The sequence below is a fragment of the Mesocricetus auratus genome, unplaced genomic scaffold (genome assembly GCF_017639785.1).
Source record: "Mesocricetus auratus isolate SY011 unplaced genomic scaffold, BCM_Maur_2.0 Super-Scaffold_100676, whole genome shotgun sequence".
In the NCBI taxonomy this organism is placed as follows: Eukaryota; Metazoa; Chordata; class Mammalia; order Rodentia; family Cricetidae; genus Mesocricetus; species Mesocricetus auratus.
Window position 1 is genome coordinate 100,011,133 of NW_024429266.1, and position 19,461 is coordinate 100,030,593.

A 19,461-nucleotide genomic window follows, 5' to 3' on the forward strand; every position below is an offset into this window, starting at 1 on the left:
CTCTGGAGTTTACAGTGTTGAGTTACACAGACTGTAAGATACCATGAGTTTGTGTGTGTGTCATATGTTTTTGAATAGCTCCAATAACTAGAAAAGAGTTATGAGTGTCCTGGAAAAGTCATTAGATTACAGTGTCAGTCACCAAGTAAGGGTGGTTGGAAATCACCGTAGGTATTTTGGAAGACATACAAGTGCTCTCAGCTGCATAGTCATCTCTTTAGTCCTTATTCCAGTTCTTTTTAACCTGGTCCAGAGGATGTGGCTGGCAAGGTCATTGCCCATAAGGCAAAACATCATACCAGTGCCTTAGAGAATGTTTGTGTCAAGCTGCCTTGTAAATGTACCTGTCCACATCCATAGATTGATGTTGCACACAGCTTCTTACTGTAGGCCTATGTAGAAGACAGAGAAACCTGTAGCATCCAAGTGCCATAGAGATGGAGTGTTTGGTTTGAAATGGGTCAGTCATGTTATCCACTCCTGCTTTCAGGGAACATGTAAGAAGAAAGGTAGAGAATATAAGGACAAGAGAATGAGGAAAACAGCACCCCAGGTCTATTCAGCATGATCTAACTATTGCTCAGAAGAACTCACTGCACTTGTGCTATATGGGATTGAGCTTGTGAAATTTTCACCGTGGGTGAAGAAGCGACAATCAAAGTGGCCTCCATCCCTCAGGGAGTGTTTGCCGTGCATGGCTTCTGAGGAGAGTGGAGTCATTTTCTTCAGTGATGTAGCTACAGATTCTAGCCATTCTTCCTGTTACTAAATTTCTAGGCAACCACCAGAAGAAAATGCAAATTGTACTAGCGATGTCACAAACAAATAAACACAAATGGAGGGGACAAATATGCAGAGACACAGATGTGGAAAAGTAGAAGAAAGGGACCCAAACAGATGAATGAAAATTTTGAAGACTAAAATTTATTTTACAAATACATGAAATTGTTTGAAGACTCAAAAATCAATAAAAATAGAAACATTACTGCAAATGTTTACTTGAACAACACTGAGAATTACAAAACACAGAATTTACATTAATGCAGGGGTAGAGCTGGTACAAAGATTAAAAACTCTTACTGCTCTACCAGAGTACTGGAGCTTGGATCCTAGTATCATGCACACAAGTTCACATCTGCTTCTAGCTAGGGCATCTTACACTGTAGGAGAAAATGCAGGGATGACCCTGCAGCCAGCCTACCTGGCATACTGCCCTTCTAAATGAACATCACAGGACACCATGCTCCTGAGTACTCTCAGAAACCAGAACACTGAATTCTAAAGTAGCATGAGTGGTTGGTCGCTGGCGTGCACATGATTCTTCATTCCCATGTCCTTTTAATGTGCCTCTTCTGCATGGAAACCCTGGTGTTACGGGTGCTTACAGTCCAATCTGAGGTAATATGGTAACCAATCACAGATGAGGAGCTTCCACGATATAAGCAGTTTTTATGTCTATAGTAAAGCAGATGCCCTTTTCTGAAACCATCTCCTGAGTGGTTGCTGTGCTCTCTAAAGACCCGTAGTCATTGCGGTATTTTCCAGGGGTGACCACTTGATACTACACCCTCTTCTGACCTCAGCTAGTTGCATGCATGAGCAAACACACACACACACACACACACACACACACACACTATATCACTGAAACAAATAGTCTATGTAAATGTTACTCAGCAAATCCTTATTTTTGTGAATGTAACTATCAAGAAGCTAATAGTAGCAAGCAAAAAATAAGGTGGTATGTTATGACAGTCTAAAGATACTTCTATAAGAAACACTACACATTACATTTCAAGTAAACCACAAATATTAATAAACTCACCTTCTTTGACAGGAGTCAGTCTTCTTATGCTGTGAAGCACCACCCTGAACTATAGGTCTTTTTCAAAATTAAAGGGTATATGTATGTACACAATTGTGTGCCTGCCCATAGAGGACTGTGTGGTCAGAGTCTCTGGAACAGAGTGACAGGTGGTTGTACGTCTCCTGACTTGCAGGATGGGAAACGAAGTGAAGCCCTTTGGAAGTGTAGCCAATGCTTTTCATGGTTAACCCATTTCCCCAGACTGCAAACCACTTCCTTCTTCGCTGTGGAGAGTTTGTTTGACTCGGGTTCATAAGCAATGGAATGTCAGAGAAGCAAATCAAGTCACTGTCAATCCATTTTTTTTGTAATTTTAATTATGTATGTATTTCATCTGTGTTTTCCTGTCTATGTATGTACACCATGCGCTTGTAAGAACCTCTGCAGGAGAGGTGGCATTGAATGCCTTGGATGTGGAATGACACACATTTATGTACCACCATGTGTGTGCTGTAAGTGAACCTGAGTCCTCGGCACCAATAATAGTGAGCACTCCCAGCTGTTGAGCAAGCCTTCCGACCCCTTTTTGAAACTCTAACTAAATAATGACCACACATCCCCTTCCCCTTTCTCCCTCCAGCCTTCCCATGTGCCTACGTTACCTTCTGGAATTGAAGGAGTGTTTGTCTTTATTAATGTTACATATATTTAAAAACTGTATATATGATTAAAATCTGCTGACACCATTGTGGTTGTATATGAATTATTTTAGGGAGGGCAAACTGTGCTGAATGACCAATGAGAGCGTTCTTAACTGGGAGATATGACTTCACTCTCTGTCATTAGATGCCTCTAGTTCTATGGCTAGGAGTGGTACCCAATGAGTTCTCCCCGTTCCCTGTTTGTTAGTATCGTCATTGTTCTTGTTTTGGTAGCCACATTTTTGAGGTCTTATAGGTGAATCTTCTGGGCTTTTCCCCACCTGCATTCTTGTCATACACATTATATCCTGACTGCAGTTTTCCATCCCTCCTCTTCTGACAGTCCCTCCCTCACCTCCCAGTCCCCTAGATCAATCCGTTCTCTGTTTCCCTTCAAACAAAAGGAAAAGGAAAAGCAGCAACAATAGCAGGACTCCAAGGAGCATCCACAGAGTGTGGCCTAATAAGAGTAGTCTGGGCACAAAACCCCATAGCAAAGCTTGATGTGGCAACCTAGTGTGAGGGAAAGGGTCACAGGACAAGAGTCAAAGACACACCCCACTGCCATTGTTGGAAGTCTACGGAAAATAGCAAGCTAAACAACGATAGTATATATACAGACAACCTGGATCAGACCCATGCAGGGTGTTCCTGTCTGTCACTTCAATATCCCTGAGCCCCTATGTTCCCTGTTTGTTGATTTTGTGGGCTGTATTCTTGTGGTGTCACAACTCTGCTCCTACAATCCCTTCTCTCTCTCTCTCTCTCTCTCTCTCTCTCTCTCTCTCTCCCTTCCTCCCTCCCTCCCTCCCTCCCTCCCCCCCCTCTCTCTCCCTCGCCTGCAGAGTTCCATTGGAGCTGCTAGGGTTTGACTGTGGGTCTCTGCATTTTGTTCCTTTGGTTGTTGGATGCTAGATGACAATTGGGGTAGGCACCTTTTTTTGTTTGTTTGCCGTGGTATTTTGTTTTAGCCTGGGTCTCTGGTCTGTCCTTCCTTGTATCAGGCTTTCCTTTTGGGCCACAAGCCAGCTCCCAAATCATGACATGGTGTGGGGACACCAGACCTTGAGCAGAGACCCACTTCCCCTTCGGCCTGGGAGTAGGCAGCTGTAAGACAATGTTTTACTAAAAACATGTTTACTAAAAACAATACAATGCCCGGGGGCAATAAGTTCCTGGAAAAGGCCTGCCCACGGAAACCGCCCTGACCTCGACCTTGTCCAAAGACTAACCGCCTCTTCTGACACACCCAGATCAGTTTTTGGTGTCAGAGCAGAACCAGCCAGGGTAGAGGAGAGAGCAGAAGCTTCTCTGGAGGGAGCCTTTCTTAGGAAGTTTTCTTTTTGGGGCCTGCTTAAAGTTATCTTTACATCGTTGAACGAGTCTCTGTGTTGTCAATCCCCAACACCCTCTGCACATTCTGGGACACAGGCCGCAAAGCTGACGCGACAACATGGAGACTTATGATTAGTTATCAGAACTGAAACTTATCCTTGGCTCATTTCTTGTTATAACTTAATGTAACCCGTTTCTCTTTATCTATGCTTTTCCTCAGGGCCGGTTAACTTTCTTTCATTCTGTATATCCTGCTCCATATCTTGCTGGCTGCCTGGCTGGCTACAGGAGTCTCCCTCTCTTTCTCTGTCTTTTTTCTTGTTCTCTCAAGTCTCAATTCCTCCTCATCTTTGTTCTCTCTGCCTGACATCAATGCCTATCTCTCTACTGCCTAGCTATTAGATGCTCAGCTTTGGATTTGACCAAATAAGTGTCTTAGGCAGGCAAAAAAATACACCTTTATACCGTTAAAATAATGCAGCAGGGGCTGGAGAGATGGCTCAGCCGTTAAAGGCTAGGGTCACAACCAAAATAATGCAGCAGATACAAATGTGATGCTTCCTTACATAGTTAAACAAATGCAGCATAAATGAACGTAACACATCTTTACATGACTAATAACTGCAACACAAACATAACACATCTTTGCCTAGTTATATTGCACAATACATCTTCTCATTTCTGTTCATCCAGGCAGTATCAGGTGTGGGGTCCCTCTGGTGGTGTGGGCCACCATTTGGACCACTCATGGGTTTGCCACTCTCAAAAGTTCTGTGCCCCATTGCCCCAGCATGTCTTGCAGATAAGCCACATTGTAGGTAGAAGATTTGGTGACTGAGTTGATGTTCCAGTCCCACTGCTATAAGCTTTCCTGGTGATAGAAGACTGGAGTTTGGGCTCCATATTCCCAATTACTAGGAGAATTCACTATACTCACTCTCACAGAATCCATATAATTTCCACTTTACTAGGCTTCTTCATTGGCACCCAAATGCCCCCCAATTTTAGTCACTTCCCCCACACCTGACACCTTTTGTTCCCTTCCCCAGCCTACCACAATTTATCCCAATCAACAAAATCTATCCCATTTCCCCTTCCCAGGAGGATCCATGTATCCTACCTAGAGCTCTCCCTGTTGCTTAGTCTATCTAGGTGTTTGGATTGAGGCATGATTTTTTTTTTTACTGAACAGCTAATATCAACTTATAAGAGAGTATATATCTTCTTAGTCTTCCTTGACCTGTGTTTCCTCACCCAGGATTACTTATCTAGTTCCCTCTATTTGCCTGAAATCTCATGATGTCATTTTTTGTTTGTTTTTGTTTTTTGAGACAGGGTTTCTCTGTGGTTTTGAAGGCTGTTCTGGAACTAGCTCCTATAGTCCAGGCTGGTTTGGAACTCAAAGAGATCCTCCTGCCTTGGCCTCCTGAGTGCTGGGATTAAAGGTGTGCCCCACTACTGTCTGGCCGTGATGTCATTTTTAAACTGCTGAGCAATACTCTACTGGATAAATGTTTCACATTTTCTTTATCCATTCTATATTTGAGGAATGTCTAGGTTGTTTCTGGTTTCTGGCTATTATGCACAAAGGGGCTGGCTATTCATATAGTTGAACAAGTGTCCCAGATGTAGGACAGAAACAGGCTTAGAATGTATGTTCAACAGTGGTATAGATGGATCTTGAGTTAGATCATTTCCCTATTCTCTGAGGAGTTACCATGCTGATTTGTATGGTTACGTACTAGTTTACACTCCCACCAGCAGTGGACGAATGTTTCCCTCGCTCCATATCCTCACCAGCATAAGCTGTCCCTTGTGCTTTTTTCTTAACCATTCCCACAGGTGTTAGATGAAATCTCACAGTTACTCTGTTTGCATTTCCTTGATGACGAAGGATGTTGAACATTTCCTTAACTGTTTCTCAGTCATTTGAGATCCCTCTTGAGGGTTTCTGTTTAGATGTGGAGGTGCGCTTCATGTTAAATTGTATTATTTGGTTCATTCATGTCTTGCTTCTTGAGATCTTTATACAGTTTGGACATTAGGGCTCTGTCATATGTGGAATTGGTGAAAATATTTTCCCATTCTGTATGGTGTCATTTTGTCCAGTTGATGTCCTTTGCCTTACAGAAGGTTTTGAGTTTCATGAGATCACATTTATTTATTGTCCTAAGCCGGGCGTTGGTGGCGCACGCCTTTAATCCCAGCACTCGGGAGGCAGAGGCAGGCGGATCTCTGTGAGTTCGAGGCCAGCCTGGTCTACAGAGTGAGTTCTAGGATAGCCTCCAAAACAATACAGAGAAACCCTGTCTCGAAAAACAAAAAATAAACAAACAAACATTTATTTATTGTCCTTAGTGACTGTGTTATTAGTGTTCTGTTCAGTACATTGTCTCATGTTCCAAGGAGATCAAGGCCATTCCCCACTTTCTCTTCCATCAGTTTCACTATCTGGTTTTATGTTGAGATTCTTGATCCACATGGACATGCGCTGTACAGGGTGATAGATATGGATCAATTTGCCCTCTTTTTTTTTTTTTTTTTTGGTTTTTCGAGACAGGGTTTCTCTGTGGCTTTGGAGGCTGTCCTGGAACTCACTCGGTAGACCAGGCTGGTCTCGAACTCACAGTGATCCGCCTGTCTCTGCCTCCCGAGTGCTGGGATTAAAGGTGTGCGCCACCACCACCCGGCTCAATTTGCCCTCTTCTGTATGCACACATACAGTTAGACAAAAGACTATTTGTTGAAGTAGATTTTTTCCCACTGTGTATTTCTGGCATCTTTTTTTTTTGTTGTTTTGTTTTTTTGTTTTTTACGAGACAGGGTTTCTCTGTATTGTTTTGGAGGCTGTCGGTGCAGCCTGGCCTCGAACTCACAGAGATCCGCCTGCCTCTGCCTCCCGAGTGCTGGGATTAAAGGCGTGCGCCACCACCGCCCGGCTATTTCTGGCATCTTTAAAAGTATTAGATGTCCATTGGTGTTTCCATAAAGTTTGATATATTGTGCATTTATTTCCTGTCAATTCTAGGAAGTTTTTAATTTCTTTCTTTCTACCTTGACCCAGCAGTTATTCAACAGAGTTGTTCAGTTTCCAAGAGTTAGTAGTATTACTCTTGTTCCTGATGTTGAAATCCAGTTTTAAAATATGACCATGTGCAAGGATGCATGGGATTATTTCAATTTTACTGTATCCATTGAGACTTGCTTTATGATTGAGTGTGGTTTTGGAGAATGTTCCACGAGGTGCTAAGAAGAGGTGTATTTTTTTTTTTATGTGTGTTAGTGAAATATTCTTTAGATATCTGTTAGGCCCATTTGGTTAATAAAATCTGGCAGCTCCAGAATTTCTCTGTTTGTATTTTGTCTTGATGACCTGTTCACTGCTGAGATTGGGGAGTTGGGGCCTCCCACTATCATTGTGTAAAGATCAATGTGAGATATAAGGTTTAGTAGTCTTTCCTTTGCAAATATAGGTGTCCTTGCATTTTAGGGATAGATGACAAGAATTGAAGATCATGCTATGGATCTATCCTTTGATGAGTATGAAGTGTCTCTCCCTGTCTCTTTTGATTAATTTTGCTTCTAAGTCTATTTTGTTAGATATTTGAGAGACTATGCCAGATTGTTTCTTAGGTTCTTTTGCTTGCAAAGTCTTTATCCAATCCTTTATTTTGAGTTAATATATAATTTATATTGATGTGTGTTTCTCATGTGTACTAGAAGGCTAGATCCTGTGTTTGAATTCACTCTTAGTCTGTGTGTTTTTATTGGGAAATTGAGTCCATTGATACTGAGATATACCAATGTCCAATGATTGATAATACCTTTTATTTTCTTGTTGGTGGTGTTAGTAGTGTGTGTGTATCCCCATCCGTCCCGTTTTCTGTTTGTTTTGCTGGTGTGAGATTTCTGATTATATGTGTTTTTTTAGGCATAGTTAACCCTCCTGGGTTGGAATTTTCCTTCTTTTACCTTCTTTCTGTAGACTGTATTTGTGGATATATATATAGTTTAAATTTGACTTTATCATGGTGTTCTTATTTTCTTTATCTATGATGATTCAAAGTTTTGCTAAGTATAGTTGTCTAGCCTGACATTTATGATTCCTAGATTGTGCAGGACATCTGTCTGGGCTATTGTGGCTTTTAGATTATCTTTTGAGATGTCAGGTGTAACTCTAATCGGCCCGACTTTATATGTTATTTGCTGCTTTTTCCTGTGAAGCTTTTGATATTCTTTCTTTGTTCTGTATGTTTTGTGTTTTAGTTTCCATGTGGTGAGAGGACTTTGTTTTCTTGATTAATCTTTTTGGTGTTCTATAAGCTTCTTGTAACTTTATAGATACCTCCTTCTTTGGCTTCAAGAAGTTTTAGTCTATGATTTTCTTAAAAATATTTTTCTTTGGCCTTTGATATGGAATTCTACTCCTATTATTCTATTATTTCATAGTTTCCAGATTTCCTAGAATTTTTGTGTCAGGAATTTAAATTTAACATTTTCTTTGATCAATGTATCCATATCTTCTATTTTACTGAAATGTCTGACATTCTCTTCTATTTCTTATATTCTTTTGCTGATGCTGTGTCTGTAGTTTTTGTTCACTTACTAGATTTTACATCTCCAGGATCCCCTGAGTTCATGTTTTCATTATTGCTTCTATTTCCATTTTTGGGACTTGAACACTTTTATTCATTTACTTAACTTGTTTGTTTTTTTTCTCTGTTTGCTGTCAAGGATTTATTCATATACTTCAATTGTTTATTTGTTTTTTTCTGGCCTTACTGGAGGAATTTATTTGTTTCCTTTTTAAGAAACTATCATCTTCAGAAATTTAGTCTTAAATTTTGTATATGTTAGTATAATCAGGGCTTTTTGTAGTGGGAGAGCTGGACACTGCTGGTGATATTTTTCCCTGGCTGTTGTTTAGTGTGTTTTTATTCAAACCTTAGGCAGCTGTGATTGGACTAATCATAGGTTTAGGTGCTGATCCCTGAGTTTGACTTTTTTTGGATGTGTGGGGTGTTTTTCTTTCTTTCTTTCTTTTCCTGTTTTCTCTTTGGTCATCTGGCCTGAGTGGCCTTTGGTTCTGGTGGCTTGATGCTGCAACAATAAACAGCACACTTGCTGAGGGTATAGGTAACTGTTTATTGTAGAAATTACTCACAAGAGATAAACGAGCAACCCAGATGAGTCGAATAGTTTTCCACCACCAAACTGGAAGACAAAAGAGAGCAAGCGCTCTGCCGTTCAGTCTTTTATTCCTTCCTCCGTACACGCCCTAGCCACACCCAAAAGTGGGCCTGACTAGTGGCGTAGTTCCACCACCCTGTCTCTAGTCTTGCCCAAAGTGGGTGTGGTTAGCGCAGTTCTGCCCTTTTGCTACCACATCCGTGATGCTGCAACAATAAACGGCACACTTGCTAAAAGTAAAACTAAGTATTTATTGTAGAAATTACTCACAAGAGACCAAACAAGTAACCCAGATGAGCCGAGTAGTTTGCCGCAGCCGAACTGGAAGCCAAAAGCCGGAAAAAGAGACTAAGACTTCCGTTGTTCAGTCTTTTATACCTTTCCCCATAACGCCCCTAGCCATGCCCAAAAGTGGGCCTGGCTAGTGATGCAGTTCACCGCCTACATCCGTATAGGTCTTTACGTCCGTCCGTATACATCTTTAGTCATGCCTAAAGTGGGTGTGGTTAGCGGTGTGGTAAACTGCTCTTTTATTACTTCATCTGTATGCGCCTCTAGTAAGTCACATGGTTAATGGCGGCATTGTTTTCCTACTACACATCCGTATGGGTCTTTAGAGAGCCGCGTGACTAATAGCGGAGTCCTAAGTTTGCCCCTACAGTGGCTGACCAGTTTTCAGTTATGGTAGGGTATTTCTATAGGAGTTCTGTCTGCTTGTCTGATGTCTGGAGTTCTGTGAGCCAGCATGGCCCCTGGGCTCCTGGGTCCTGGTGTTGCATCCCAGGTAGTGGGGACTGGTAAGGCATCTCTAGAGCAGGGGGCACCTGAAGGATATGTGGTCCAGGATATTGTGATCAGAAGGGGAGGTTTATGGGGGAAGGCTGGGCAAGCTCTGAGGAAGTGCTGGCAGTCAGTGGGCAGGACTCACGTGACATTCTGGGAAGTCACCTGACCTCTGGTGAGGCAGGGCCCTTTGAGGCATTTGTGTCAAGGGCTATGATAAAAAGGTGAGGGGAAGTTTGGGCAGACTCTGAGGAAATGTAGACAGAGTGCCTGTGTGACCTCTGGGAAACCAGAGACTTCTGCCAGCACTGTGACACAGGATGTGGTGACAAGGGGGGAGGGGCTGTTGGGGGGGAGGCTGGGAGGGTCTGAGAACGTGTTGGCCATAAGCACATAGGAGAATGACCTGGGGTTCTTGGTAATATCGTGGCCTGTGGTAAAGCAGGGTTATTCTACCAGAGTTGTCATCTCTGCTATTTTCAAGAGGGATAATCTCACCAAATACATCCTGGTACTCTGGTTCTTATAATCCTCCCATGCTTTTCCACACATTCCCTGCTCCTCAGTTCAGGAGTTGTATTGTAGATGCATTAAGTGGGCCTGGGATCTTGGCAGTCAACTGATATCTACAATATGGGCAGTTGCACTTGTCTGGAATTGTCTGTTAGATAAAGAAAGGTGTGAGCTATACTTCTCTGTGTCTATAAGGCTAACTCAGTTAGAAATATTGCTACCGGGCATCCCGTGCGGAGATGGCCAGGCAGCGCAGCTCCATGACCAGGAGTCGGCATCCCACGCCCCTCCCACCCAGAGCCGCCAGGATGCCCAAGAGGAAGGTTAGCATGGACCGAGCGGCGAAGGCAGAGCCCAAGCGCTGCTCCGCGAGGCTGTCAGCCAAGCCAAGGTGGACTTGGGAAAGGATAAACCATCAGACAAGAAGGTGCAGACAAAAGGGAAGAGGGGAGCCACGGCAAACACCTGAAGCGGCTGACCAGCAAACTGCAGATCTGCCTGCGGATAACGGAGGGGCGGAAAGAAACCAAGTCCAACTAACCATCCATTGCGTCTGTCAGTGGTCCCTGCCTCCCTTCTTGTACAATCCAGAGGAATATTTTTTCCGGCTATTTTGTAAATGCGAGTTTTTTAGTAGCTGTAGAAAGGTGGGAGGAAATCTCACCTCATCCCATTTTTTTTAAAGTGTAAATGATTTTTTTAAGAGGTTAAATCATTTGCTGGTTGTTTATTTTTTGGTACAGCCAGAAAATAGAATGCTGACTCAGGAGAGGCTGTGACTGTCCGGGGTCACCGTAACATTCCGTAGAGGGGGCTGGTTTTATATCCTACAGCACAAAGCATACTAGGCGCATTTGTGTCTGTAATATTTTAAGTTGTAGATGGTCTCGTGTTTCTAGTAGAACTGTTTCCTTAAAAAACCACTCCTCAGTCCTTGCCTTGCCAGAACTGTCTCTGATGGCCTTGGCCATTCATTTTCCTAATAATTGTGATAACACGATGTGAAGGATGGACATTTTGAGTGTGTGGCAGAAGACTGTGTGTCAGTGGGATGGAGGAGTGTGCGCAGTTGAGTGTCCTGTGAGGTCTTAGGGAGGCTGGGACATCACTGAGTTCAAAGAGAAGCAGCGGGTGGCTCTTTGGGGCGCGTGAGCACAGTGTATGACTTCGGGGACTGGGTGCATGTGCTAAGAGTTGAAATGTCTGTGCGCTCTGCTCCTCACGCAACCAACAAATGGCAGTTTTGAAAGTTTGAAGAAAAAAAAAAAAGAAATGTTGCTACCCTAGTAATATGGTGGCTGTATGTTGTCTAAAACCTGTGACCTTGATCTACTGGTAGGTGTATTAGGTTGTGTGGTGCCAAAATAAGGCTGAGCCCCATAACAGGTCAAGCCAGGCCAAGAGAGAGCCTGTCACCACAGAGAGGAAGTTGGTTGGATACACAATCTGAGGCCTTCACCCGGTTTCTGGGGTGACCTTACCTGGCATTGCACCAGGCCACCCTCATTGATGTGGCAGCACCATTGTCTCCCTAGAAACACGCAGGTGACTACTGTAAAACAGCTGGAACAGATTTACACCTCTATGTTGTAGCAAAGGCTATGGCTTTTGGTTAAAAAGCATGAACATTTTGAGGAAAAATACAGCCCAGAAGACAAAACAAAGAAAAAACGAGGAAGACGAAAGACCAGATATGCTTGATGATACTGACAACTCATGGGCACTCTCTGGAAAACAAGAGGGTAGAGGGTTCCGGTTGTTGCGCATAATATTCATTCTGGATGGGTTCCCTCTTGTGCCTGGAGAAGGGGTACCAGTGCTAATGCCCCAGGATCTTAGCAGATGAACTGGTGATGAGGATTTAAGTGTAGGGTCCTTTCCACTGGGGCTGAAGAGACTTATTAGATAACTGCTTGAAAAGTACATGGTCCCCCAGGAAGATTGGGGTGGGCTTGGGAGCAGTTGGCTCTGGTGTCCTGTGTCCAGGGAGACAGCTGTGGGCAAATGAAAGAAGAGTGGGCCACAGTTGCAAGAGGCAGGACAGCTATTCAGCCAGTGGAGGGGTACTGACTGGGATGTGTTGGTTGGGAAGCTCTTCAGTGTAGGAGACTGAAAATGTATATGCCTCAATCAAAACAACTCTGAGATACCATCTTATTCATGTCAGAATGGCTAAAATCAAAGATACCAATGACAGTTTATGCTGGAGAGGATGTGGAGAAAGGGGAACACTCCTCCACTGCTGGTGGGAGTGCCAACTTATACAGCCACTTTGGAAATCAGTATGGAGATTCCTCAGGGAAACGGAAATCAGTCTACAAGACCCAGCAATCCCACTCTTAGGCATATACCCAAAAGATGCCCATTCATACAACAAGGACATCTGTTCAACTATGTTCATAGCAGCATTATTTGTAATAGCCAGAACCATGAAGCAACCTAGATGCCCCACAACTGAAGAATGGATAGAGAAAATGTGGTACATTTACACAATGGAGTACTACTCAGTGGAAAACAGCAACAACAATGGAATCTCGAAATTTGCAGGCAAATGGGTGGCACTAGAAGAAACCACCCTGAGTAAGGTAACCTAATACAAAAACCCAGAAATGGTATGTACTCACTCATATATGGATTGTAGACCTAGAGTAAAGGAGTAGCAGTCTACAACTCACATTGCCAGAGAAGCTATGAAACAAGGGGACCCTAAGAGAGACATACATGGTCCCCCGGAGAAGGAGAAAGGGACAAGATCTCCTGAGTTAATTGGGGGGATTTAGAAGAAATGGAAGGGGAGACGAGCAGGGGAGAGGAGGACAGGAGAGAACAGGAAGGTTAAGTCAGGAAAAGAATAGAGGAGAGCAAGAAAAGAGATACAATATTAGAGGTAGCTATTTATAGGTTTAAAGAGAAATCTGGCAGTAGGGAAATGTCCAGAGATCTACCTGGTTGACCCCAACTAACAATCTAAGCAATAGTCTGAAAGGCTACCTTAAAAGCCCTTCTCTGATAATGAGATTGATGACTACCTTATATGCCATCCTAGAGACTTCATCCAGTACCTGGTGGAAGCAGAAGCAGACACCCACAGCTAAACACTGAGCTGAACTCCTGGAATCCAGTTTCAGAGAGGGAGGAGTGATGAGCAAAGGGGTCAAGACCATGCTGGAGAAACCCATAGAAACAGCTGACCTGAACAAGGGGGAGCTCATGGACCTGACTTATACCTGGGAAACCAGCAAAGGATTGTTCCAGACCCTCTGAATGAGGATGTCAGTTTGGAGGTCTGGATAATTTATGGGGCCTCTAATAGTGGATCAGTATTTATCCCTAGTACACAAATGGACTTTGGGAGTCCAATCTACAAAGAGGGATACTCTCTTAGTCTAGACACACAGGGGAGGGTCTAGGTCCCGCTCCAAATGGTATGACAGACTTTGAGGATCCCCCATGGTAGGTCTCACCATCCCTGGGGAGCAGAAAAGGAATGGGATAGGGGGTTGGTGGGGAACAGGCAAGGAGGGGAGGGAGAGGGAACCGGAACTGGGATTGGCATGTAAAAGTTTGTTTCAAATTTAAATAAAAAAATGGAAAAAAAGTTGTTTTGCCTACTGAGATGAGTCAGGGTACTCGTGGATCCTAAAACTTCTGTAGGGGAACATGGATGACATTTTCTTTTCATAGTTCAGTGTGTACTCTACTTAGAACCAATATCTGGTTCTTCCTTCTCACAGGCTGAACCAAGGGTCAGAAAATTTAACAGAGTTGGAGGAAAATTTAAGGTGTCCTGAAATCCCATCAGACTTAGCAGACCTGGAGATGGGGTAGAGAACATTAATCTTCTGATGCTTATCCATATTGGTGGTACAGGTTTCCATGAATGGGTATTGAACACCAAGAAGGAGTGTTGATCAAGTATTGAAGAAGCCCAGTTGGAAAGTTGAACTGTTGCTGTTACAGTGATAGTGCAGGATTAAGAGAACTTACTGTTCTTACCAAGGAAAAAGGGCCAATTTCCAGCAACCACTTGGTGGCTCATAACAGTCCATAAGCTCAGCTTCAAGGGATCTGGCACCTTCTGAATTCCACAGGAATAAAGCACAGTGAGCATGCATACATGTAGGAAAACATTTTATATAGAAAATAAAATATATACATCTGAACTTTATATTAAGCAAAATGCTGTTTGTCAATCATAAAACACTTGGATCAAACTTGACAGGGAAATTCTTTACATAAACTCGACATAAGCCTTATTTTGTTACTTAGCATCCTAACCATTTAGTTGAAAGAATAAGCAATTATTTTGTGGAAAGAAAACACCTGGGGGTATATTATAACCATATTAATAACTTGAGGAATCAGATGTCTCAGGACTGTTACTGTTTCATTCATTACATTTTGAAAGAGGCAGAGCCTAAATTATTATATGCAAGATGAGGGCATTGTTCAAGAAAGTGAATTTGTACCCTGGTATAGAAGCTACTGTGTTTTGTGAGTAAAAAGTGATTTCAGACATTTAAAATTGTTTCTTTCCAGTGATTTTTTTCATTCAAGTTTGGATGTAAACCGGGTAAAGGTTTTTTAATAACATTTACATAACAAAATGCTACTCTCCGGTGTGAGTCCTCTCATGTCTCTTATAACTACCGCACTGGCTGAAGGCTTTTCCACAATGCTTACATGCATAAGGCTTCTCTCCAGTGTGCCTTCTTTCATGACTCTTTTTTTTTTTTTTTTTTTGGTTTTTCGAGACAGGGTTTCTCTGTATTGTTTTGGAGGCTGTCCTGGAACTCGCTTTGTAGACCAGGCTGGCCTTGAACTCACAGAGAGTCCTTTCATGACTCTTATAATTATTGGAGTGACTGAAGGCTTTTCCACAATGCTTACATGCATAATGCTTCATTCCAGTGTGAATCCTTTCATGAACATTCAGATTACTGAGGTAAATGCTTTCCCACAATGCCTACAAGCATAAGGCTTCTCTCCAGTGTGAAGTCGTACATGACTCTTACGATTACTGCAGTGGCTGAAGACTTTTCCACAATGCCTACAAGGATAAGGCTTCTCTCCAGTGTGAATTCTTACATGTTCCTTCAGATGACTGGAGGTTGTAAAAGTTTTTTGACAATTCTTACAAGCATAAGGCGTCTCTTTTGTATGAGTTTCTTTATCATTCTCAAAATGTTTTGCATTTTTAAATGTTTTGCCACACTGCCTACCATTGTACCTTTTCTGTTCAACATGACTTTTATCATGGTTGTAAAGGTCACTGGAATCAATGAAGGACTCTTCACAGAGCTTACATACAAACTGTTTCACTTCTTTATGGATTCCTTCATCGTTCTGAACATATGTGTGTCCCGTTAAGTGATTGTCATTGAGTGTAACTCCAGTGTGAGTTCCCTCCTGAGGCTGATCCAAACTGAGACTTCTACAGGCTTCATTATATTCTTGACTCTCACAGGGTTTCTCCTTGGGAGAAGTTTCAAGTACTTGAAGTGATTCAGAATGATGGACACCTGTCCAATGTTCCTGATGTGTAAAAGCTTGTGCCGTAGCTTTCTTACGTACAGATGGTGTCCATGTACTTTGTTCTCACCCATGTGAGGATGAATGACCAATGATGTTTCTTACATGCAGTGGGCTTTCACATACTCTTTCTCCAGGATGCAAGTCTTTATTGATTATATTCTTAGTAATAGGTTCCTGGTTTTTATCACACTCATGGTCACATGCATATCCACAGTCTTTATCAATCGCTTGAGTCCTGCAAAAATGAGGAGAGAATTACTGTAGCCAAGGGAAATGGTGGAGGCTGGCTTATGCACTGCCAAAATAATATTATCCTAGAGACACCACAAGAACACAGTCACTGTGAAGGACAATGGGGACCACATGTAAAGACCCTATCATATGTAAAGAAGTAGACGGTTGACTTCACTTCTATTAGACTTATGAAAGAGTTGTGTCATAGAGTTGAGGGCTAAAAATTTTTTTGTTTTTCAGGAGTGCAGATTTTGATAAACAGCACCCATGTGGAGGGCACACCAGTTCCTGTTACTCATGGTCTAGAGGATCTTTTGCCTTCCTCTGCCTTTTAAAAAGGTTTTTAGCAAAAGAGTTGTATACATAGATATACACATACAGGTACAAAACAATTTATATGCTTAAAAGGATGGAACATGAAGGCAAAAGTTGTGTTAGTAGACAATCATTACAGTCACATAAAGTGGGGAAACGCTGTGACATTTTGACATTCAGAATTCTAAACCAATGTTGGTTCGTTAGTTATCAACTGCATGGATCTGAATGTTTTCCCTCAATGGAGAAAATGACTCATTGTAAATGAGACTGAGGGAGCATTTTTACATTCCTGATTGGTGGAGGATGCTCACACTATGATATGCATTGTGGCCATGGGCAAGAGGACATGAGCTGTGTAGGAAATGTACCTGCGGGTTACTTTGGTTCAAGGTGACACAAACAGGGACATACATCTGAGAAGAGGGAACCAGAAAGGAGTCAATGGCTTTATTAGGCTGACATTTAGGCTCATCTGTGAGGGCATCTTCTTGATCTGTGATTGAGAAGACAAAGTTCAGGTCCCTGTGTGTGGTATCTCCATAGACAGGCAGGCAAGGGTTGTATGAGGCAGGGATGAGGAGCACCCTGGTAAACAACATTTCTCCATCGCCTCTGCGTCAGTTCCTGCCTATAGGTTCTTGCCTGTCCTGAGTTCCTGCCCTGACTTCCCTTCATGATGGGACTCTGACAAGGATGTGTAAGTAAAAATGAGGTCCATCCCAGAGCTGCTTTTTTGTAGTCATAGCAATTGAAAGCAAAAAAAAAAAAAAATCAGAGCATTTTTATAATAATATATTGAAAGATGGCAAACACTTTTGTAGTAAACCACTGATAAAGATCTTGCAGAGGTTAATGTTACATGACACATGGTGATCTTAATATGTTACAGAGAGGAGATACTCAAACACTGAATGGCAGAATTCAATGCTCTATTACAGAAATTTGTGTAGAGATCATTATTCATTTAACTTTATTTAGATATTTTGGTAGGCTCTCGGTTGTCCCATGATTTGCAAATATGTGAGCAATTGCTTTCTTTTGAATATGAATTACCCTATGTCTCTGCTGAGGTCTTTGCAGTCCTCTCCAATATTTTCTTCTACTGCTTTTTCTAGAAGAAAATCCAGAGAATACAGTATATTTATATTCAACATAAAAGGCATTATACCCTCACTGTTTTGACATGGGTTATCACACTATATTTACCACATATTCCCTTCAAGAATTCAAATACCAACAGTACACACATATGCAAGACATGGATGTTCCCTGACTAAATGAACAATGGGAACATGCTGGGGTTTTACCTATGGAGATCAGGTTCAAAAATATTCCCTTCATCACATCTCTGTAGAGCTTCTTTTCTCTTGAATGCAACAAAGCCCACTCTTCTGAGGTGACGCTCACAGTCACATCCTCAAAGGCCACTTTCTCCTAAGGGTGCACATATCAGGATGGTTACATTTAACTGACAGACTGACAGGATACAGAATCAACGAGCATATAATCCTGAAAATACCTATAAATTATCATGTGAATAGCAGTAACTTTAGAATATCTGTGGGATGCTATCTTGATTACTTGATGGAATAAAGGAGACACACTGTCTCAATTACTACTCCACTGCCCTTAGAAACCATCATGACCAAGCAACTAGTATACAAGAAAGCATCTTGGGGACATTGCTTACACTTCTAGAGGATCAGTCAATGATTCTCACGGTGGGAAGCAGACAGGCATAGATTTGGAACATATTCAAAGCAAAACACAACATTTTGTGAACTCTGTAGGAGTTACTCTAGTGGAAGAGGAGACCTAAGACACACATAACTACACCACATAACTACACACTACTCTCTTCCTGATTGTGTGCACGGTCACTAGCATCTTCATAGTTCTGCATTTATGAATGGTACACACCCTTCAGTTGCAATATGAAATAAACTCCTTCTGCCTACAGTCAGTTTTCCAGGTCATTTATGACAGCCAGATGAAAAGCCTAATTGAGGCATTACATAGAAGGGGTGAAGAGACAGCCCATGGATAACAGCACTTTCTCTGCTTCCAACTGTACTCAGCTTAACTCCCAACAGCCCATTGGATGCTGGAACCTTCTACAGTAGAGGCATACCTTTTTTTTTTCACGCAGGCATACATACAAAGAGAGTCCTTGGGTGATATCTGATTCCTACTCTAACAAAGATTTCCTCAAGATCAGAGGGTGGAGCTAGCTACTAGTTAACCATAGTTGTTGGGAGGTCTCTACAGTCAGACAGGAAGTGATATGACTGGGCAGAGAGAGGAATAAAAGCTGGGAGGAGAGAGGAGCTCACTCTCTTTTCAGCCTGAGAATTTCATTCAGGAAAGAGCTCTAGTGGCTGTCTGATTCTCTGATTTTTTTTTTCAGCTTTCATGTTCTAATATCTGACTCTGGGCTTTTATGATTAAGACCGATTAGAATTCAGGTTGCACACTGATGACCAACATAAAAGGCACAAATTCATGAGTGCATGAGGCTGCACTCGGGGCTCCCACCCGAGTGACACCCTGCCTGGCTAGGTGTTATTTTCTGTTTTCCCAAAGCCTCTGAGTAAGTTTGGGGTTTTCATGCTGTAGCTTCTTTGAAACAGTCTCCAGCTGCCACCCAACTCTGGAAGCACCTGGACCCCGAATGCCACAGGACACACATGCCTTAGACCAGCTAGTTCTGCCTGAGGCAACTCCTGCCACACAAGCTTGTTCTACACAATCCCATGTGCAGTTTTCAGACAGCCAGTTCCCCTTCCCCTGTGGGTTGCGGGCTCCTCCTGAGCCCCCTCCTCGAGCTGCTGCCATACTGTGCAGCTGCCCTGACAACTGCTCAGGCTCCTCCTGCGTTTGCAGCTGCCACACACTCGCAGCTCATGGCTACATGCCAGCAGCTGCAGCTGCCTTCCGCCAGGCTGTGCCCTGCCTGTGTTCTCCACTCAGATGTGCTGCACAGTGGCAGCCGCGTGCTCCATCACCAGCAGATATGGAGAGACAAATAGAAGTAAAAATAAAGAT

The 19,461-nt window shown here is 42.7% G+C and overlaps 1 protein-coding gene across 4 annotated transcripts in view; it reads right to left on the bottom strand.

Moving 5' to 3' along the window:
* Positions 1-14,443: 14,443 nt before the first annotated feature.
* The window catches only part of LOC101827620 (zinc finger protein 664), an 82,897-nt gene continuing 77,879 nt past the window's right edge, over positions 14,444-19,461 (bottom strand). Inside the window, exons 5-8 of one of the 4 annotated variants that reach the window (XR_005874496.1) lie at positions 17,724-17,850; positions 17,470-17,527; positions 16,785-16,909; positions 15,969-16,099 (exon numbers count right to left, since the gene is read on the bottom strand). Coding sequence is in view for 2 of the 4 variants with exons in the window: in XM_040739325.1 (XP_040595259.1) it covers positions 15,928-16,099; positions 17,470-17,527; positions 17,724-17,850 (357 nt within the window). In the remaining 2 variants the exon portion in view is untranslated. Of the gene's footprint in view, positions 16,100-16,784; positions 16,910-17,469; positions 17,528-17,723; positions 17,851-19,461 lie in introns of those variants that run through there. The other 3 variants (XM_040739325.1, XM_040739326.1, XR_005874495.1) reach the window with 3 other exon arrangements.